The sequence below is a fragment of the Plectrocnemia conspersa genome, unplaced genomic scaffold (assembly GCF_051122295.1).
Source record: "Plectrocnemia conspersa isolate PC_06_02 unplaced genomic scaffold, ASM5112229v1 ptg000005l, whole genome shotgun sequence".
Lineage (NCBI taxonomy): Eukaryota > Metazoa > Arthropoda > Insecta > Trichoptera > Polycentropodidae > Plectrocnemia > Plectrocnemia conspersa.
Window position 1 is genome coordinate 11546568 of NW_028277169.1, and position 24363 is coordinate 11570930.

The window sequence follows — 24363 nt, forward strand, 5'->3', positions numbered from 1 at the left end:
CAATTAAACTTAATAACTGTTATTATGCGCGAAAAACTAACTAAACGCTGCGGGACTTCTGACAAATGCAACTGCGTTTAGATGCTTTTGTGTGTGATTTTTTTTAAATATGTGAGAACTATTATTATCGCGTATATTTTCGATATGCATACATTAGTCATGCCTTTTTTTAATCATGAATGGATAATTTGAGATATATTTGTTTCAATCAATATACGTATATATGTTTTGACGTTAAAGTTTACTTTCAATAGAAAGATGTATGTATTTGAAAGAATGCGAATTTATTCTTGGACGTTGATGGATGTTTTGCACGTCATAATAATTTATTGGTATTTTATGCTAAGTTTTTGTATCAATATGTTAATATTTTGATAATTTATTTATCGATTCATAAGCTTATTAATCGATTGGAAACTTAATTTTGGAAGATCTACTCTTGCATCTCTCAACGTTTCAGCTCAAAAATGGCAAAAGCACTGGAATTTGATGTACATGCATTTGCATAGCTCGTTAATAATTTTCGTTCATCTCCAATATCATATTTTAAAGGCGTCTCTTAAGTTTTTCCTTATTTTAAAAAATCTATGATATAACTATACAAACACTCGTTGATGTAATGTTCTCTCCATAACATGATAGCTCGATCATGCATCATTCTTAATTCATACAATTTGCGATCTTCAAACAAACTGTCTTCAAACCAATTTCAGTCGATGTCATTTTTATTACTTGGATTATAGTACATACTATGAAAACATCGTATATTATGAAAGCTAGAACATATTTATAAAATAAATCGCGTTTGAAGATGTTCACGTCCACGTGGCGCGCGCGCGTAATTTATTCGTCTATTTGTTCGTTCGTTAACTTTGTCACAGAGCCAAGATTCCTTCCGCCACCCGAAGGGTTAAACTCTCGCATTCTCTTCGCGCTATCGTGCGCGTCGTCCTTATCGCCTGCGCGATTTATTTCCCTAAATCGATCAGAAGTTTTTCCATAACACTCTCTCTGCCTACTCCTTTGTTGCCGCTGGCTCGCCTCCAAGCGCGAGTTACCGCCAGCTGCCGAGATTTGTATTCGTTGGTTATAAAACGCGCTATATTCAGATTTATCTCGGATGCAGCGTCGTTCCCCTCGTTCGCGTTCTTGGCAGGGGCGTTCGCGAAATTGCAGCAGAACGCCGTCCAATTTACGGGAGCGTGAATTTTATCGGCTGACTTTTGGCAATCGTTGTCGTATCGGACGATGACGGCTACTAAATGCGGCCGGATCGAATTTTGGAGAGTTCGGCCGTGACTGAGGTGTGCAACACCGTGGAAAACTGCACCACTTTTTACGGAAAATTTGCCAAAATGTGTTTCAAACAGTTGCGATTATAAACGGCATGTTGATGCATATTATACAGGCGGCCCTCGACTTTCGCACATAATTGGTTCCTGAAAATGTGTGCGAATGTTGAATGTACGAAAGTCGAGGGAAGTAAAAAAATTGAAATTGTGTGTATTTTAAAATATTTATTTATCAAGTAAATACTATAAGATGTTTAAAAGGCGTTTAAGAGACACGTTTAAGTGGGGTTTGCGGGTGTTTCCTTTGAAAAGTTATCAAGAGTTAACTGTTTTCCACTATTCTTTTTTTTTTCTTCTTATAGTATTTTATAACATGCTATGTTTTTATTGATCGCCCCACGCACTTGAGATATGCGTTTTCCATTGGGATCACAATCTTCCATAATATTTAAAAATTTGTCAAGGTGCGTGAAAGCTTCATTCATATTTTTCATTGTTAAAGAGTTTTCCAAAATAAACCTGTCTCATCTACATTAAATATTTGGCTAGAGGAATATTCTACATCTTCAATAATTTTGGATAATTTGGAAATAAATTCTTTTGCAGCATCTTTATCCGCATCAGCCGATTCTCCAGTAAATTTAATATTATGAAAAGAATACCTCATTTTAAAATTGTAAAACCAACCGTTACTTGCTTGAAAAACCGTGTTAAAATATTTTTTTAATCTATCCTTCCAATCTTTGTACAAACTAAGAGCTTTTGCTTGAATAATTGAAATACTCAGAGGGACATTTTTTTGATGTTGGTCATCGATCTGCGATGACAAAGATTTTCCATTTCATCCATGTTTTTTTTTGCTGTGTTTTTTTGGAAACATATCATTAAAGATTGTGGAAATATATCTTTATTTTCTACAATTTTGGACGTATTCTTTTTTTTATTTTGCAAAATTGAACATATCGTATACCTGTTTGTATCATACGAACGTCCGATTGAAGCAAAAGATTCACCGCTATCAGAACGTTTTAAAAAAAAAAATGTTTTTTTTTAAATGTGCGAATTGTGCGAAAGTCGAGGGTATTGATATTTTAGCTATTTAGTATAAATAAATCAGTGCAATGGTACGTTTAGTGATCCAGCTTAAATATCAAAGACCTATTATGCCTATGATCATCAACCAAGAAGTCCGAACGACAATAGCATTAGATGCAAGGTCAAAAGTATTGTTCATGTTGTGTCTTGACTCCTTAGTTTTATGCACCGGGAGTTAAATGTTTGTGGTTATTGTGCAATACCGGGTGTTTTGCACGATTTATATATTGATTATTGACTATTATATTGTCGTATAAGGAATCTCACTTTTTATTTTTTAAAGCCTATATTTTTAGCCTTTTATTTCTGGCTACGAGGTCACACCCCCTTAGGGCTAATAATCAAAAAACACTACCGGAGCGCTACTATTTCACTGGCTTAATGCGTACATTCTGCAGATAATTTGCATAATTCACAAATAAGGCAACGGGCTTGCACTTTTCATGAATTAGGCAATTTTTTGCCCATTTCGCGCAGTATACATGTGTTCTGAACATAAGGCATATTACGTTCTGGTTCAGTTTCCTTAGATCGAATGTACAGTAACGAAAGAACTTTCCAAAGAAGAGCTCAATTTCGTCAACCAGCAACCGTGATTCACCGCCGAGTCGACGCGCCCAAATACCCGATCCGTCACAATGGTCGAGCAAATTGCCGCGACTGTTTCACATCCGGATCTCGAGACCAAAGACCGACCAGTCTATCCCAGTTTCGCGTCCGACCCAGCCATAATCAGGCAAAGCGCAGCCTCGATTTTTCGATCGGGATTTCTCTCTGGAACGCCCGATATGGGCCCTAGCCATTAGCGAGACATCAAGCCGACAGTTGTTGTCAAAGGGGAAACAATGAAACGTAAACTGGGCGTAAGACCGACGCTGCCAGAGTGCAGTGCCATAAACAGCGAACGCTATTTATACGATCTGCGCTCGTTACCGTCGCACGCGAGTACCAGTTGTGTGTACATATGCATATTATTGGAGAACAACATCGGCGGTGTTGTGGTTCACGTTGTTAACATCGCCGGAGAAATGGCTCGAGCGAACCGTTGTGCTTTGTCGATGTTGTGAAATATTGACTCAATTAACCCCTGGAGGAGCAGAATCATTAGACGGATAGCGTTAGATATTGTAAAGTATATATATGAACGTATATCATAGCAGTATAACCATTGCATGAGATAAGTGAAAATCTGTTATTCAAATTATACGTATGTATTGCAATAAACATGTCCTTTAAAATGAGTTGAAACAAGAATTTGTTTATAGTCTGAGCAACATCAAAGTGATACTTTAACATGTCCAATTATAATAGATTATAAGTATGGCACGTGCAATGACTTTCTGATTGTATTATCTTTTAAAGTTGTTCCCTAAATACAACCAATTATGTTTTAAAAAATGTCTTACTATATGTCAAATAGAGTCTTATCAGAAGAAGAGGTTTAAAAATTAGTGCTCGCTTCTAATTAGTTAATCTTGCTGCTTTGACAATGTTTTGGGTTACCATGCTACTACATACACACCTGTCGCGCGTATAATTAGTGATTCGCAACATTGGAAAACGCGGTAGGAGCACAACGCGTTTATCCAATCAAATACCCAATCGATGTCGGCAATTAACGATCGCGCTAATCGAATGGAGTGTTCGCTTTGATCTTTCCGCTATTTATAACCAGTCATTTACCAATCGTCGCCTAGAGGATGTTTACTTTTGATTCAACGCATATAGAGAGGCGATATCTACACAACTTCTTAACACTTTGACTGCTATGTTTTTCAAAGTCCTACCTGATCGTTCCAAATTAGTTCACGTTTATTTGCTGGTATCACGAACAACGATAAATCGTTGTTTGGCATTCAAAGATTCAACTTCTTGTAAAAGTGACTAGTGTTTCTGCTCAATAAAAGCATACATTATGATATAACAACCAGAATTGAAACAATCCTATGATCAGTAGCATTTTCGTTGTATCTGTTCTGAATAGTTTTATTATACTAAAAATGATGAAGAAGATACTGAAGATGTGTATTTATAATGCATTATTGATGTCTAGATGCCAAATATAAAATATAAAGAATAAAAAATATAGATATTAGGAAGATGTCTCCAGGTAGAAATTGTGTGTTAAAAAACAAATGTAATGAACGCTCGGTAACGAGCGTTCCCACTGCGACACGATTTTATTGCTTTTGAAGTGAATTTTTTACTTCTGAGAAGAGATAATTGTTTTTTGCGCTTTCCTATTGATCAAAATTCGGTTTACATATGTTGCATTTAATTCTCACTTATTGTGAATCGTAATAGTGTTATAAAAACTCTTAATATTAACGCTAAGATAAGTGAGCGTTTTCACTGTGACGGCACGATTTTATTGCTTTTGATGTGGATAAAGCAGGGACATCATTTGTAGAAGGAGCACATGGAGTCATTTGAATAATGCATGTAATTTAATTGAATATCACTGACTAACTTTTGCCCCCCGCCCTCTGGAAAAAGCTGAAACGACGTCCCCACAGAGGAGTACCAAAAATTTGATTTAGAAATTAGTTTAAATCCACTCCCATTTCTTGCTTTTACTCTACATCTGGAACCTCTCCCACTGCCCATGCAGTGTATTCTGAGTTGCTTTGTGTCGCTGAAACTTTTGCTGTTAATACATTGAGTCGATTTACGTGATCTTCCGTGGAACGTATCTACCGCGTAAATCGATGGATGAGTATATGAATTTATATATTTCTTCAAATCTCACCGAGAAAGATGTGATTTTATGAGCTGATTAAACAAAAATATAGAATACAGTAAAATAAATATATTTAACAAATCTTAGAAGAAGTCAAAATATCGATTGTAAAGAACAGATTACAGCTCATATAGGAAACGATGTTTTTCTTGTAGATTCATTGAATTTATTTATATTATAAAAGAAAGCTTAAAAAAATCTGAAGATACTGGCAATGAAAAATATATAACTCTTAACCAGAGATGGCATATTTACATTTTTTCTCTATTGCAAATTATTTCATAATTAAACATCATATTCAAATAGGCAACTTACAACATAATTTGCTTTAAGGTGTTTTATCCATTTCCCACTTTTCCAAAGTCGTATAATCAGTGAAAAAGATTAGTTAGCGTTGAATGCGTTATGTTTTATAAAACTATAAAAGTATATAAAGGTTTTTAAAAACCTCCCAAAAATTAAATTGCTGATCTTTACTATCTAAAGCAGTGGTTCTTAACCTTTTCAAAGTCACGGTGCACTTTTGATCATGGGAAAAAGTGGCGGTGCACCAGAATTTAGAGGTCGAAAAAAATATGTGGACATAATTTTTATTACATATTTTAAAAAAATAATAGTTACATACAAATTTTTTACATATTTTTTTAAATTAAATTATATAAAAAAGTTTAGTATTGAAAATAAATTTAGTTAGTTAATTTTGCCCTAGAACCAATTTTTAATTACGTGTTTTATTAAAAATATTTGTATTAATATTTAAAGGTGCTCTTTGGGTGGCAAATCTAAGTGGTGCATTTTCCCCCCTTTGTTTACCCAAAATAACATTCCTGCTTAACATAATGGAATTTATATGATCAATCAAAAATTAATAAATGTGATACCTGAGCTTGTTGGCTTTTGCAGATATCAGAAATATTAGGTCGAATATTTTATGTAGTTACCCTGAATTCTTCGTTTACATTTTTTTCTGTCTTTCTCGTTTTATAGTTTTCATATTAGTTGTTGTTAAGAAACCAAGCTCACACAAATATGATGTTGAAAACTGTAACAAAATTTTCAGTGCCTTCATGTAAAGACCTGAATATCCCTCTTGGACAGTAATCCAAAAATTCTTCATAGTTATTTCGGAAAATTTAATTTTTAGAGTACGATCAGTCGACAATGAGACTAATTTGATGATTTCGTATTCGGTCATAATTTTCTATATTTAAGAATAGAAAATAATGTGCAATCTTTTTTTCCAATGAAGTTAAATGTTCTAATATTGCGGAAATAACTCCCTTGGGAATGTTTTCGTTAAGTGAAGGAAACATATCTACTTTTTTTTCTATTATTCGATTTTTCGAAAGAGTTATTTTTTTTCGAAATCCTGTCAATTTGTCAATGGATGTCATGAATTTTTCGTTTTTTCCTTGAATGCTTGTGTTAACGTTATTTAAGTAATTTAAAATATCTGCTAAATAAGCCACTTTAACATACCAATCATTATTCTGAAGACATTTTACAAAATCATCCATACCTTCATTTCGAAAAAAGATTAAAAATTTATTCTTAAGTTCTATCGGGATAAAACTTTACCCTTAGATAAACACCTGACTTCAGTGTGAAAAATCAAACACTCGTACATAGCTTCCATAGAAATGCAAAGTTTTTTAAACATGCGTGTTTTTAAAGGTCTTGATTTTATGAAATTCACTATATTTACAACTTGATCTAGTACAGATTTTAGTGCTGCTGGTAATGTTTTCGAAACTAAAGATTCTCTATGTAAAAAACAGTGAGTAGATATAATATTAGGTTTTCTTGTCTTTGCAAGGGCTACAAATCCTTTAAATGAGCCTACCATTGAAGGAGCACATTTCATACAAATTCCAACACATAACTCCCATGATATTTTAAATTGTTCTAAATATGAATAGATAAGATCAAAAACATCTTGTCCTGTCGTATGCTCCTTAAGTTCTTTGCAGCATAGATATTGATTCACTATTTTGTTTTGATTTATGAAACGAACGAATCCTACTATTTGTGCTTTACCGCTAATGTCAGTAGATTCGTCGACTTGTAAAACAAAATATCACTTGGAAAGTTTATCGTTAACTGTTTTCTCAATATCATCCGACATATTTAATTATTTTTTTTATTGCATCGTTTGAAAGAGGAATTTTCATAATTTTCTTCTTGCTTCATCACCAAACATAATTTTTCCTATTTCACAATATGCAAGTAAAATTAGAGACTGCTATAGTATGTGGTTTTAATTGTACAGCAATCAATTCAGCAATCTTGTATGAAGCCAGTTGTGCCTTATCGGAAATTTTAACAGTTTTTTCAAAATATTTCGCTTGCTTATTTTGCGTGCTTAACAATCTTTTAAAGTAATCTTTACTTTTTGATGCAAGATCGGCGTGCTTCGTAGTGAAGTGGCGATTTAACTTGTCAGTATACATCGCGCTATTGGACAGTTTTTCTCCACATACAACACATAGTGGAATGTGATATCCTTCTTCATTGATGCTAGTAAAACTGAAACGTAAATATTCTTCAGAATACTGTCCATTATTTTTTTTGATTTTACTGGATATATTTTCTTTTGTATGAGACGTATGATGTCTAGTAACATCGTCACTACTTCTTCCACTTGTACTCCCAGTGTCATTAATATTTTGGTCTGATTCACAATTTCGTTTGGTAATAAATTTATCCATTGTGGGGTATCACGACTCTAATAAAATATAAATTGATTGAAACATTAAGATTTTACTATTTTGCGGAATTTTTGTTTTTACCAATTTTCTCGCGGTGCACTTGCAATAAGTTCACGGTGCACTGGTGCACCGCGGTGCACCGGTTAAGAACCACTGATCTAAAGCGTTGAAAGTTCGTTCTGCGCCATTAGCAAAATTTAGGTTTTTTTTACAAAATTTATAAAAAATAGTATTAATACTTAAAGTATCACCCCCCCCCCCTCCCCCGGATTATGATGGCATGTCAGGCACACTAAATCTCACTATATAAATTACTCATAGCGCATACGGATTTTTTTCGTTAGCAAACTTTGCCGGGCACCGGCGCACACTATGGCGCAATGCCATACTTCTGCGCCTGGCATCGGTGAATACTGTGGCAGTTAACCTGTAAAATAACGCTATATTTCACCCACTTGTTGTTTTATACTTAATTTTAACTTTGTATTTTCGCTTTCGAGGTGTTAAGGGTTAATCGCCTTACCTACTCCCATAATAAACGCGACCGAGTTAATTCTCACACTGTCGACTCGGACGGTTTAATCCTTTTAACACGCTCGCGACGGTCGATTGGAAAAAACAGCGTCTCTGGTTTATTTCCGTCGGATTTATTACAATGTGCTTTATTTTATTTATTTTTTCCAACGGGTTATAACAATATTTTATTTCGACCGTCCGCCGGGCGGTAATCAGTCAAAACATAATGCGTATTGGCAACGATTCAATTCGCTTTATTCGCCCGGATGGGGTTTCAGAATGTTATCGAGTTTTTTCCTAACCGAACGTCAGATTGAGCGAATCGCGGTGATAATTATAGTCAATATGTATGCACAATAGTCGCAGGATGACGCGTTTCTGCGACAGTACCAAATAATAATTGCGGCAGCTATAAAATTTTTCGCCATGTCCTCATTAAGCTTGGTACATACATAAATTCCGAGCCGGCTTCAATCCAGGTTCCCGACCAACATAAATTGTTAACAAAATATGATAGTTCTATGAATAATTTTGGCATCAACATGACGGAGTATTATTTTGTGTGTTAACTGTTAAATTTATAGCTGCTTATTTATATACATATGTATATGTATTATAATTTGTAAATTATTAAACGCTCGAGAGTTTATTTATGCGTAATTATGTAATTGGCTTTAATTGGCGGTTGTAAAACTATTTTGACCACGCATAATATCCATATTTTTTATACTGCTGTTAATGTTAATTGGAGTTGGATAATTCGTCAGTTAAACCAGCACGTTTCAGGTTAATAACTTTAGGCGAAAGTGATTCAATCGTATTTTTATCTTATTTTTACATTCTCCATTGCGTTACAGACGTGTGAATTTGGCAATTACTGAATTTACTGGCAAGCGTATCTAAACGATGTTTTTTGTCTATTGTTGCATTCGTTGCATCTGTTTCTTTTTTTCAATTTCATTCTCTATAGATCATTAATAATCTGGTCAAAGCCTCCGGGCATTGTCATTATTCATCTAAATTGATTTTTTAGTGAAACGTAATTGATATCCATTCTTGTTCACGAAGAATGGAAAAAAGCAACGTTCGAATGTGGAATTTCGCTGTCCGTTCCAAGATGAATTATTCAACGATGCCTTCCTTTTCGGAACGGCCAGACCGGAACACTTGGCGGAAAAGTGTTTTGCCGTAATGCGTGTGTGCCAGACAAGATGGTATGTTACGGCGGCTGCGACGTGTCGTAAGATGTTTTTTTGCCGGCAAGATGGCGTGTCTGTTACTCGTTGCGTTAAATCGAAACTTTTATTGATGGGGGGAAGTAAACGCTATTTTGAAGGAAAGTGAATAAACTTGATTTCTTTTCGGTACCTATATATGCTAGAAATACGTATGTAATGGACACCCACGCACTTTTATCATCACCTTCGTTTGATGAAGTAGACACGCATTTTAATGCTTGATGATGTATATCACGATTTCTTGATTGATGAAGTTCTTGAACAACAAAATATTCATATTGTGCTAATGTTTGCATAATGGACATAAGTACTTACGATCGCGATAATAAAATATGTTTATTTAATAATATTTACGCTTATAATATAAACACTGATGCAGTTCTCGATGTAGCGAAGTCAAAGCGATTAAGTTATCATTACAAACCTTAGCATATTACCAAATTTGCTATAAACAATCATAAAAGTGTCTAGTTTATATTACTTGACCTGATTCGTTTGAAACTGAAATAGATACTGAAACAGTAGTTTATTTACGGATATAAACAGTTTCATTGTATGTTGACACAGAATGGGTTAAATTTATTGCAATCTAAAATATTGTATTGTAAATTAAAGTATTGTATATATTTTAGTAATTGAGATAGTACAAGAGGCTTCAACACATTATCATAATTATTTTTGTTGAGTCAAAGTGACACGTTTGTTTTTGATTAATGTTGCATTAGATACTTTTGATTGTTATGAACATATTGTGGATGCGGTTAATAGCGCGATAATGGCCGCCTGACACATTTACACATCTGACCGACAAACGGAATACAAACAACCGCCGATGACGTTCAATTTAACTGTCAATCTTGCCGGAGTTACGGGTTAATATGCGGGCATTGTTTCGCCGCAAACGTTAGTCATAGATAGGCACGGGGCGCAATTTATATCGTGTCCTGCATACAGGTTGATGTATTGTTTTTAGAGCTTTTGTACGAAACGAATTATCTCTCGACATCTCTGACCTGTTTTCGCGTAATTTATGCGCGGCCGTGATGCAAAACTTATAAATCAGCCGGGGAGTGATGGATGCAGCCGGAGCGTAATATGAATCGGATAATGTTAAAGGTGTTTCTATCAATAGGTATATTGTTTAATAACACAACACGTAAATGTGTTTTCAGAGATTGTCATATTGAATATGACATGAAATGAACGACTTTTTGTAACAATATTTGTCACAAAAACTTACTACAGGCGGCCCTCGACTTTCGCATATAATTGGTTCCTGAAAATGTGTGCGAATGTTGAATGTACGAAAGTCGAGGTAAGTAAAAGAAATTGAAATTGTGTGTATTTTAAAATATTTATTTATTAAGTTAATATAAGATGTTTAAGATGCGTTTAAGAGACACGTTTAAGTGGGGTTTGCGGGTGTTTCCTTTGAAAAGTTATCAAGGTAACTGTTTTCCACTATTCTTTTTCTTTTCTTCATATAGTATTTATAACATGCTATGTTTTTATTGATCACCCTACGCACTTGAGATATGCGTTTTCCATTGGGATTACAATCTTCCATAATATTTAAAAATTTGTCAAGGTGCGTGAAAGCTTCATTCATATTTTTCATTGTTAAAGAGTTTTCCAAAATATACCTGTCTCATCTACATCAAATATTTGGCTAGAGAAATATTCTCCATCTTATAATTTTGGATAATTAGGAAATAAATTCTTTTGCAGCATCTTTATCCGCATCAGCCCATTCTCCAGTAAATTTAATATTATAAAAAGAATGCCTCATTTTAAAATTGTAAAATCAACCGTTACCTGAAAAACCTTGTTAAAATCTTTTTTTAATCTATCCTTCCAATCTTTGTGCAAACTAAGAGCTTTTGCTTGAATAATTGAAATACTCAGAGGGACATCTTTTTGATGTTGGTCATCGATCCACGATGACAAAGATTTTCCATTTCATCCATGTTTTTTTTTGCTGTGTTTTTGTGGAAACATATCTTTAAAGATTGCGGAAATATATCTTTATTTTCCACAATTTTGAACGTATTCTTTAATTATATTTTTATTTTGCAAAATTGAACATATCGTAGACCTGTTTGTATCATATGAACATCTAATTGAAGCAAAAGATTCACCGCTATCAGAACGTCTAATAATTTCCATCTATGTCTTGAATCGTGTGAAGTTTATGAGTCCTTGATTTATTTTTGTTCGTATCAACACAAGTTTTTCCGTTTCTCACTCGTGTTTATATTTTATTTAATTTAAAAAAAAAAAAAATTAAATTTAAAAAAAATGTTCTTTTTTTTAATATGTGCGAAATAGCGAATTGTGCGAAAGTCGAGGGCCGCCTGTAAAAGCTTACAAATTAATTTGTTATAATTTTTTTCTGAACGGGAACATCTGTTAACCATGTAAATCTTCTGTGAACATAGGGACGGCTGGATCTCAAATCTATTGTTAATTTCCGGTGGTATAGTCGTTGACTAATACCTGGAAGTCCTGAGTTCGAATCTCATACGATGATTGCCTCTGAGTTATTTGTTCTTCCAATTATTGCTATAAAGTTTATTTTTGTACATTAAATAAATCTGGATTAACCCTTTTTATATACATAATTTTTAATTAAATTCTAAAAAAAAAGAGGCACTGAGGTGACGTATTGAGGTTGTTGAAAATGTGTATATTGGGCACCCAGCCCTCAGTAGTTCCGCCTCTGGAGTTTTGGCGCATTAGCAAATACGACCTCCTACCTAAGCTGTCGCGAGTGATAGCCACAGATCCAGCATTACTTATCAATTTTAGGGATAAAATAGTGGTCATTCGCGCTACGCATATCGAACGAAAAGACGCGCTTTAAAAATATAAGATCAACAGCTTTAAAGCTCGAATACGACCGTGCTGAATTCATTCCCGTCAGAAACTTCCACCAGGAAGTGCCCAATTCAGAACTTGTCATAGAACCACCACTTTGTTTTCGACTTGAAATTCAGCTGAGCTAGGTCGACCGAAGTGACCCTTAAAAGCCATAGAAAGTCCAACTAAACAATCTCCAGAATCGAAAAGGTTCGACAAATTAAACAAACTATGAAAATATACGTATGCACCGTTAGGTATGGCACACAACTAATGATAACGTAAAAATATGCCTATTTATATATAGATACGAATGAGAGAGCCGCAGAAAAAATATTTAGAAATTCAAAAAGGACCCCGAATAGGTTCATACGTTTTCGGCACTAAAAAGTCTCGGATTAACTTCTCGGTGAAATATTGCAGCTATTCATTTCATAATAATTATTACAGACTAATAAAGCTGCATAATGTATGTGTATATGAGCGTAAGTGATATTCCGTTTCAATCTTGTCGAGACGCATCTGCGACCGCATTCCTGTGTGGCGTGAAAGCTCGCAAGGAGTGGAATTCGCCGTTTGCGGAGGCGAATTTTCCGATCGAGAGTGAAAATGGCTTTCACGCCATTCTTGTATTTTTCTTCCTGATCAGTAGTAATACGTATAATTACACCCCCCCCCTTCCCATATTACTGACTGATTTTACACTATTAATATAATGAACGTTAAGTGCTTAACATAAATTGTGAGCTCTGCTGCAAAACGCAGAAAATATGATACAGCATAAACAACTCAGAATGATTGCCAGTCATTCCGCTAGTTTATTTATTGTTATAGAAATAATAGGTGTCTTATCTTAATTGCTTGCATGCAGTAAGTTCGCTTTGTGTGCATTTGATTATGATATGGCAACTCGTGTAATGATATTCTTATCTGTCATTCATTCATTTTTGTTGGAAGTAAGAATGGCAGTTGGACAAATTCTCGCTATTATTATACACTGTTCTTTATCTCTATGATACCTCTAGTATTCGGGTTCACCAGTTTGTTGATCACGTATCGGCTATGTATCGTTTACCGTGACCTGGTTGTCGTGCGAAACGACCGAGTGCACCTGTCAACCCGGTAATGTCAGGAACATAACATTGTCGACATGCAGCTATCGCTTGCAGCAGCAGCACGTGGGCGGAAATAAATTTCGGACGCGCGGCCGCATTCCACACCTTCTGGTGGATTGAATCTCGATCACCTGGTGGCAGTCAGATGGGCCGTATTCCGCCAAAGACGAACGGGAAGTCCCACGCGGCCGCGCAGTAGGCGCGGGCGCCGGTCTGGCAGCTTTCTCGCCTTATAGGGAGGAAGCGGTCGATGCCTGCCTACCCCCACCACGATCCACCCACTGTACTGCCTACTTAAAACCGAATTTGGACACCTTCTATTGCCGGAGCCCTAAATCGAGACTGCGACCGGTCGCGGTTCGGTGACACCACTTTGGTGACAAAGCAAACAGCGTTTGTGTGTAGGAGTCCACGACGCCGAATTTTTCTTTCTTTATTCAAAATTTCGAAAGTTGACACGTTTCGGCCGCGAACAGATGGCGGCTCTTCAGATGCTGTGGGCGTGCGAAATCCGGCCCGGTGATTTATCTCGGATTAATGATTAACCCGGCGTCGGCTTTCGCCGAAATCCTGCGAGAGATGCCTCGAATGAGCCGAAATAATAACGCAGAAATGTCAAAGAACCGCGCGAGGTTCAACGCTAAATGCGACATTAGTGTCATATGATATTTGTACAGTTGTAAATGCAACGATCTGTTTGAAAATTCCGTTGCATTTATATTTGTGACGTTCGTGTAAGTAATCTTGATCAATGATATCCTCGTGTTTGAGAATTAAATTTAACCCTTTGGATGCCGGGCATTTTTGGAAAAATGTTCCAGAACTGCCGGGACTTTTTATTAAATAATTAAAAAGTCAAAATGTGTATTTTAGTTTGTAAACATACGGTCGCACGTGCGACGCTGTCTGCAGCGAACTTGACCTAATTAATGATGAATATGGGATTGTTTGTTATTTTAGTTCGTATTTACGCTGTAATAAGAGTCATTATCGCATGACGTATTAAAAATTACGAGATGTGAGCGGCGGCGCTCCGTCAGGAATCGATAACAATAGTATATAATATGTTATTTATTTTTAAAATGTAAATAAAACTTTTCGTAAATTAATAAAATATGATATTTTTTAATAATGGTTCAAGTAAAAATACCCTACAGACGGTTAAATTTATATATATATATATATATATATATATATATATATATATATATATATATATATATATATTTATATACATATATATATATATATATAAATATATATATATATATATATATATATATATATATATATATATATTATATACATATATATATATAAATATATATATATAATATATATATATATATATATATATATATATATATATATATATATATATATATACATACATATATATATATATATATATTTATATATATACATATATACATATTTATATATATATATATATACATATACATATTTATATATATATATATATACATATACATACATACATACATACATACACATATACATATACATATATATATAAATATATATATATATATATATATATATATATATATATATATATATATATATACATATACATATACATATACATCTATATATATATATATACATATTTATATATATATATATACATATTTATATATATATATATATATACATATTTATATATATATATATATACATATTTATATATATATTTATATATATATATATATATATATATATATATATATATATATATATATATATACATATACATCTATATAAATATATATATATATATATACATCTATATATATATATATATATATATATATATATATATATATATATATATATACATATACATCTATATAAATATATATATATATATATATATCTATATATATATATATATATATATACATATATACATAAATATATATATATATACACATAAATATATATATATATATATATATATATATATATATATATATATATACATAAATATATATATATATATATACATAAATATATATACATAAATATATATACATAAATATACATAAACATTTGGAAAGCACGTGTTGACCCTCTTCACATCCCTAAAAGGCTTCAATGACGTAAATCATTTAATCAAGAGCTTGATATTTATTTTAATAGTTTATTTGCGAATGACATTATGCATGGGTGCCGCTCAAGAAAACAAAAAATGTTTTGTGGTTTTAATTCTAGCTATTCAAATCATCATAATTTTTAATACCTCTTCATATATGACCCAACACAGCTTATAATATGTTTTCTTAGCGCAAATAAAAGTTTCTTGCGAGAGAGAAAAAAGTTTCGCGCGGCACTAGCGTCGTGACAAAATGCTCGCACGGCATTAGAATGGTTAAAGAAAAACTTCAATCTTAAGAGATCGTGGGTGGAGACGCAATTTATACATAAAGAAGAAAGCACTAGTTAAAACTGATAAAATACTGGATGATTCATCACCACTGGGCACATGTATCTGGGGGGCGCAGACCCTCTAAGGGAGGCATAACTTCGTAGATGCCGCTCTGAAGGTTGCGCCCTCTCCGGAGGATGCCTTAAAAGTAGGTAGTTTTCAAATGCCAAGGACGAAAGCTTGGCGATTAGCGCCCTGGTGCTGTGCTGGCTTTAAGAGGCCTTCGAGGAGGTCCGACAAGTTAAAGGTTAAAAAACTACGGCGTCGAGCCAAAATAAGAAGTGCCTTTCCTCTCTGCTTTGACCGACAACCCGAACTCTTGACGCCTGGTGGTTTTGTGTAACCTCTCGGAAGCGTGTGATAAGATTTCTATCTTTATTTAAAGTAGTTACTAGAATCATTGTAATTTCCTTTGTAGTGGCGAAAGGGTCACCAGAAATCTATTCCCTAATAAGCTCACTGTAAGTTACTTACTAGAGAGATAATGGCATGCGGTCCGCATGCTCTTATCTCTCACTCACTATCGTCACTTAACACGCGAGCGAGCGAAAGGGAAAGTATCTCACCGCACGCGCCTGATACATACATTAATTATTTTTTTATTTTTGTTTTCATAGTAGATGTACAAAATAAATTACAAATTGTGATAAAATACATTATTGACAAGAAAAATACAAATGCATTATTATTTTATAAAATTTGAAGAAAATATATTAAAAATATTATAATACAAAAATATCGAAAAATACTATTAAATAAATAGTAAAAAATTAATATTATTTATTTATTTAAAAAATAATCGTAAAAAATGGTTAACCGAGTTAAAAAATACCGAAAAATCTTTTAATCCTTTTCTGTTTAAACCGGTTTGGAAATCTTAGTCTTATGCCTGCACTACACTCTCTGGAAGTTGGCCAAGGACGGAGAATATAGTGGGTTACTTCGGTCGAGTTCGGTTCTGTCCGCTCTAAAATCTCTCGGAGGAACCGAGAACGGGAGGTAAAGTGGGGATAATTCAGTCAACTTGGCCAGCTTCGAACGCTTCCGAACATTGTCGGCAAAAGGACCGGAGTCAAAGAGTCCGAAGTCGGAGCTGCTCTTTCGAGCGCGAGCGGTGAGATACTTCCCCTTTCGCTCTCTGCTTGTTAAGTGACGAGAGTGAGAGAGATAATGATATGGTGTTTCGCAAACTGGGATAGAACGAGTAACTCGCTTCAATTTCAGTATGCGCGTAGGCGTCCTATGGTTAACACGCATGTCGAGCGCTGCATCATGGTCACGTGGTCAAGTTATAATACCACATGCTTATCGGGGACTTCAACAGACTTACTGACATCTTTAAATATTGTAGGGCACCAACAGGGATTAATTATATTTTTGATAGTATATTCTTCTAACAGATATCGTTATTATATATTTTTTTCATATAAAATTAAATAATTAAAAAATAATTAGTCGTATTTGATTTTGTTAAAAAAAATCGTTTCGAATATCCTTATGTAGTTTCCTAGATCGGCTTATATAAATGTCAAACCATAACGAATTCTTATTTAGAATCGATGGCGACAAATTCTAGGATAGTCACAGATGTGGTGTTCGTATTCTGAAGTATCATTTTTATGTCTTAAGGCATTTTGCAAAAGCCGACAAAGATTTTGCGTAAATTGAATATTTACGACCCAAAAGTTTTCACTGATATTGTATTGGTGAGTACCCACACAAACTTTTATAATTATCAGTAGCGTAATTTTAATAATATGACAATTTATAAATTGCGATTATTTGGCACATTTTTGGATCGCGCGCAAATATGCGGGCTGTACGTGACGGAAGCCGCCGTCCGGATGTCATATGAAATTTGCGGCAGTATGGTCGCTTACTCGAAGTCGTAAGACTCGGCCGACCTCAGTTGTAACTTCGGTTCGGACAACTTCCAGAAAGTGTAGTTCAGGCATTAAACCACCAAAAATAAATACAATGCTCTACCGAAAATTCTTTGTTTAAAAGTAATGAATCACTTTTTTTAATTGTCTCAGCGCGGTTTTAATATATAAATAATAACTATAAGCATGATTTATGAATTTATAATATTTATGTTTTACTAGTTTGATTGCTTTTACCGTGATGTTTTTATAAACGACACAATAACGCACGAATTTGCTTAGAAATCTGTGTTTTGGATGTGGGAGACAAAAATGAACCCTACTGTTATTGTGGGTCAATTAAAATCATACTTAATTTTAGATGTGGAACTGTTATATTGGACGTGATTATATTTTTCTCGTAATATCAACATGATTATTTTTTTAAACGGTAGTGATTAATCGTTGCCAATAAATAGTTTATCCAAAATTAGAATGTCTTCATTTAAAATAACCACACACTGTTGTTTTCACAGAAACAGAAAAACAAATATTTATTTAAAACTTGGGAGATTGGGAATTACAACAAATTCCAAATAATAGAAAAAAGGTTTAGACAAGGAGAATGACAATATAATTAAAAATCACGGTGCTTAACAAAATTAGGATCGAATGATATTTTGCTAAATTATTGGATGTTTAGTTTCTTTATTGGTGTAACTTACAATTCAATCTTATTTATTAACTTTAGGCGTTTTAAGTAATTAGGTAATCATCAGAAAAGAATCACGCTAAGAAATAATAAAAAAAAAACATTTAAGAATGTCGGGCATCGTGTTTCGTACATTTTTGAATAATATTATTAAATTTATGTAATGTTGTTGGACATCTAATAATCAAGTTAGGTATCTTTTGCTTATTCAACACGCTAGTCATTCAGTAAATATAAAAATAAACCAGACTTGGTTATAATAGACAGACGGACAGACTTAATAATTTATAATAAAATATTTTGAAGGTCACTATAAGTTATTTTTATGTTGTTTTTTTTAGGAAAATATCATATTTTTAACTCGTAAAATTAATGTTGATGACATTAGAATACATGTAAAATTATCTGCACCTTCTTTGCCCATATTGAATAAGCGGCTTCTAACAATAGTTTTACAATGACGCATATTTGAGTCATTGGTCTGTAAGTGCTAACATTGAAAACATTACCACTTTACTTTGCGATTTTATGAACCACAACGTCAATAATAAATACATATAATCAATGTATCGCTTACCCTCATTAAAGTGGTTAAAATATGAATGCCATCCGCAATGCGTTTATTTGCTTGACCTTATTAATCGACAATTTATTTTCAAGTATAATGCAATTTGAATAACATAACACGTATTTATCTACAAATAAATCGATTGCGTGTTGTATTTATTCGTAAAAAATCTGATTTGCTCCAAATTCAAAATACACACGCGTGCCTCTATTATATTGTCGGATTACTGGGTGTTTGTTTTCATAGCGTCGCGTCATGTCTAACTGCCAGCGTCTGGCATCCACAGTGAAAACATCAAAATATTTCAGTTAAACGGTCGATCGAAAAAGCTTTTTTTTTCGATTTATCACCACAAATCTGGATTACGTGCGCGCAGTATGCGAAGGAAGCGCTAATTGCCCGACCGGCCGCAAAAGTCGGACGAATGCCAGAAAAATGCGCATTTCTAGAGCTCTCCATGTCAATTCATTGTGTTTCTGTGTTGTGTGTATGTATTTTTTTATTTCATTTCTTTCTTTTCGTAATGCTCGATGGCACAGATTAGAAAACAAAAAGATGATATCTTCCGATCTCCCTATGGTCGACCTCAAAGAGCGTGCCAGCGGATAACGGGTCTGAAACGTCTAAAAAACGCTGTTTAAATGGACCGAGCCTTGATGAGTAATTCAGGGATCTAATCTTGGTCCATTACTATGTTTATCTACTTAGTCATCCAGGTCATTCTGAAATTTCTCTACATCTCGATACATTGACACCAAAACATTTACATTCCAGTATTTAAAGGGTTATACAATGTGCGTGTATTTGCAGATATAACGTAGTTCCTTTGTGCTTCGAGATTGTGATCGATGGCATCCGACACTGACCCCGCGAGAGTAGTAAATTCGATCAGATCTCAATCTTTACTGCTGCCATCCTCTTAACGTACCATGTACGTCACGACTTGTATAGGATCCCATAAATGTGTCCAGTAAAATGCCGATCCGTTTATAGAACTTTTCGAGTGCACTAATTGAATGCGGCGAACAGATGGTGCCGATTTATCACCGCTCTTCCCAAGGAGGGTACGATCCTTTAACTTTAACCTCTTATTAATCATCTCTCAGTGAGATACCCGTACGCTTCGGGAGAGGAGAGCGCACATAAACGTTATCGCATTGATGGCCAGTTATTAATTTATCGTAAAAATAATGGCGAGATCGAGTTTAGAAATCTTCAAGGTATAGAGTAGATACATATATGCGGGTTATGTTTTATTGCATTTAGAGAATCACTCGTGCGTATTATATTAATTTATCATAGGGGTCGCGTGCTTGGTGCATTGCTTTTATGATGTACCCGCACCGTTTATTGCTCAATCATCGCCATATTGTTTATTGTGTGAAGGGTGCGTTTTTAATTGATTTTTTGTTTGATTGTTTCAGAAATTGCCAAAGTCAGAGCAAGTCTGTTCCAAATAAATGGAGTTAAAAAGGATCCTTTGGTGCTACCGGAACCTGAGGGGATGATAACGACGCTGACGGAGAAAGTATACGTGCCAGTCAAAGAACATCCAGATGTGAGTTTCCTTTCAGTCTGTAATATAAAATTGTACACACAAACTTAATCTACGAAATTATCTATTCATTATTTTAAAACGGTTTTTTAGAAACATTCAACGTTATACATATTATTTTGTATATTAATAACGTAGAACTATGTTATGTATTCGTTGGTTTAATCATAGACAACGAATCTCTTACTTACTTTGCTAGTGCCTATTTTCGACTTCACTTAGTAAAGAGTCTGAATGTTTATCAGCACTACCAGTTTCTCAATTATTCGCGGTTTTCAACTAATCGAATATTCTAAGATATTTTTTTATTTAAACAATTAGTGCAAAAAATCAATTAATTGCCTGTAAAATATTATTAAATTAAGTAATAATTATTGCTTTATAATAATTAATTAAGATCAGCAGCGATTCAGCAAAGTTGAATTAATAACTCAATCGCAGCAATACATAATTTTATCGAATTTTTTGTACATACAATAGCTAATAATGATTGGAACGAATTTGATATGCAATAAGATCGGGTCTGTATTGGCGTTTCTTTGTGCGAATTTGCAAACTGCAAATAAATTATCCCCGATCAAATTATTGAATTGACCGAAATAAAATCTTTTTGTCTTAAAACAATAAATACAAAAGCGTAACACGATATTTACAACTATTTTTGAGATAAGCATTAAACGATAATAAAGGGTGGTCCTTTCCAACATTTTGTTTCGCTCAAAGAATGAATTCTGCGTATTTCGGTCATAGTTGACACCACCGATAAACGTGTCATTCACAAATGTTTTTCGTAAGCATTTTTTTGTTTAGAAGAAGCGTCTCATTGTTTCGTATTTTGAAGCAAAAAAGGCACATAAGGGACCATGAATTTTAGAGCGGCTCTAGTCATTCTAATAAATTATTCTAATAAGTTATTTTTATAAAAAAATACGCAGAACGCTTTTTCTTCCCCCGTGAAGAAAAAGCGTTTGGTCCTTGGAAATTTAATTGCAATCCATTGCAATTAAATTTCCAAGGACCAAACTCCCGTGCGTCCCTCCTTCGCGCGGTTCTCGCTTAGAAGCGATTTAAAAAATGCATAAACTACAAAAACGAAAGTTTTGTTTAACAAAACATTAGTAAAATCGGCATTTTAGAACATCCAATTCAAGTTTCGAAAGCCATCAATTACAACAACATAAAAAACTAGAATTTTCTCATTAGCTTCGAGACACGTCTGAAAAAAAGTGGTCACTTAGGAAGATGAGCTTTTATCAAAAGGATGGATCGGAGATGGTACTAAACAATAATTCGATTGGCTCTATATAAGCATTTTCTTACGTACATAGCGGAGTAGCAAGTCGAAATTGCTTAAAATGTTTTGAAACCGTTCATAGTTCATCACAACCTTTTTTGATTCGCCGATCTGACATGATCTTATCATAAAAACGACATTTTTAATGGTATCAGTTACAGGCCTTTCACTGTGAGGATCGTCTTCAGTGCTCTGCTTCCCATCTTTAAATTCAGCTGCCCACTTTTTGATCGTTGTATATGGAAAATGTTTTTGTCATGTCTTCGTGAATTTGCTTCGATGCTCTACTTTTATTTAAATTTTAGCTAAGTCGATGAATAATAAAAAATTCCACAAAAATAAAAAATGTCTGGTTGCAAGGTTTTCAATCTCCCCTTGTATTTTGATAATTCATATCCAATGATCATCTTTTTGATTTGATTTTTTTCACTGTCATGAGTTTCATCTTACACCGTTGGAATGTTATAGCCATTTATTCTCATCGTTGTCTTATCTTCGTTGGTAGCAATGCTATCTAATTATATATATTTAAAATATGATTAGAGATACTGTCACCCTTTTATTTTCCACATCTCAAAAGCAATACGTTGCCACCTGAATCAAGAGTACGAATTCAAACACGATTTAGCCGTCTCAAGTTTCTCTTCGGTAGCGTTTTCGATTCGGTTCGGTTCGGTTCCTGTGAACCGTGTCCGCCGTTCCACACGGCGGCAGCAGCAGCAGCAATGTCTGGTAATTAGTGTCGCCGGGTTGCATGCTCGTTGACATTTCGGGTTACGCCCGCATCGGCCGTTCTGTATATTACGGCTCCATGAACACGGCGAGGCGAAGGGACGCCGTGAAATCGTCGCCATTGTCGTTCGCATTCCTCTCGTGTTAAAGTTCAGCGAGAGTGGGCGGCGGGTGTGAGATTCGGATTGCGAAAGCTCTCGAGGACCACCCCTCGTCAAGATGTGATGCGATGTAGTTATAACCAGAAATTTATTCGGAAATAGTCTTCAAAACATCTTATATTTTCATGTCTCTAAAATTGAAAACAAATCCTTTGACCTTTGAATTCATCGTGATTTGTCATGAATATGAATATGTCAATTTTCGACAACTGGTTTAACTGTTAAATCGTGAACATATAATCCTATGTTGTGAATATTTATATTTTTCCATAATAAAATAGCGTATTTTTCTCTTCTACTTTGCGTTGCACATCATATCTAAATATAAACGCGCAACATCATCAAAAACGTACCTATAATAACTACAAATTAATAGTTTAGTGTTTTTTTTTATGAATCACTTCTTATCGTTGATTTATTGATTAGTCAGACGTAATTACAACAAAATGACAAGGCGCACCTGAAGCTCAAAGTAAACTTTAATGGCTTGTTAAGCGTGTCTTAAATGCTTAATTAAACGTATCGAGCTTCGCAAGCTTTCAATGAGTGCATTTTAAAAGCTCCGTCCCGCATAATAAATATTGTGAAATTTTCTAACCGTGTTCATAACGACTTTTGCATCCTGTCCATTATTTGGCAAGAACTATTTTTATAATGCATTTTTGCAATAAAAGGCACTCCGACGGACGCGACTGCAATTTCGATGGCAGCGATGATGATTCGTCTTTTTGGCACGGCTCGTGGGACTTTAGCTCTTTATCGTCAATTCATCACTGCTTTCGCAAAGTGGCACACGAGATAAATCGTTTGCGAAAGAATGGTTTTCTACTCTTTGATGTATCAAAACGATCGCGTATCAAGTTTGCATCACACGAACATCAAATCTATGACTGGCGGTTTAGTTAGGAAGGGCGAATTCCTATCTTGTGTATGACTCTGATTTAAAGTGGTGTTGAAATTGCATTTATTATTAGTGCTACATAGCGGTTGTTAAGTTGTCAATATGTTTCCTTCTCTGCGTACATCAAAAGTTTCCGGTTTTCTAAAATATTGGCTCGTTAAAGTAATCGTGTACGCCTCTCGTGTCATCTGTTAAATTTGACGTTTTCAAGCCCCTCTTCATTTTTACCGAAATAATTTATTCTAGGCGCGTTGCTTTTTCGTAAAAAAAAATCGTGTTTTCATCGCGGTCTTGTTAAATCCGATCGCCTCTAGTCACGTGCTTCCGCGGCTATGATAATATTTATCTTTCAATTTCGCATTCAGTTTACATTCGTTCGTATCGCAGCGCCCACCGCCGTGATGTTTGTTTTAAACTCGCCTCATTACGTGAGAAGGTCGTCTTTCGTCGCGGCGACCATGCGCTACCCGATTTGGTGGAATAGGTCGTAGATAACTTAATCAGTGGACGAGGGTTCGGACGGCAGGAGTATATATTAATACATCACCTACTATACATGTAAGGCA

General features: G+C 34.4%; 1 protein-coding gene and 1 long non-coding RNA gene across 2 annotated transcripts in view; one reads left to right on the forward strand and one right to left on the reverse strand.

Moving 5' to 3' along the window:
- how (protein held out wings) overlaps positions 1-24363 on the forward strand; it is a 108227-nt gene that overhangs the window by 48526 nt on the left and 35338 nt on the right. Inside the window, exon 2 of the mRNA XM_088186590.1 lies at positions 20579-20712. Within this exon, the coding sequence (XP_088042716.1) occupies positions 20579-20712 (134 nt within the window). The remainder of the gene's footprint in view (positions 1-20578; positions 20713-24363) is intronic.
- LOC148234844 (uncharacterized) lies at positions 1035-8835 on the reverse strand. Its single transcript, XR_015809695.1, has 2 exons — positions 7990-8835; positions 1035-5603 (listed from the first exon to the last, which is right to left on the reverse strand). It is a non-coding gene; the product is annotated as an uncharacterized LOC148234844 (long non-coding RNA).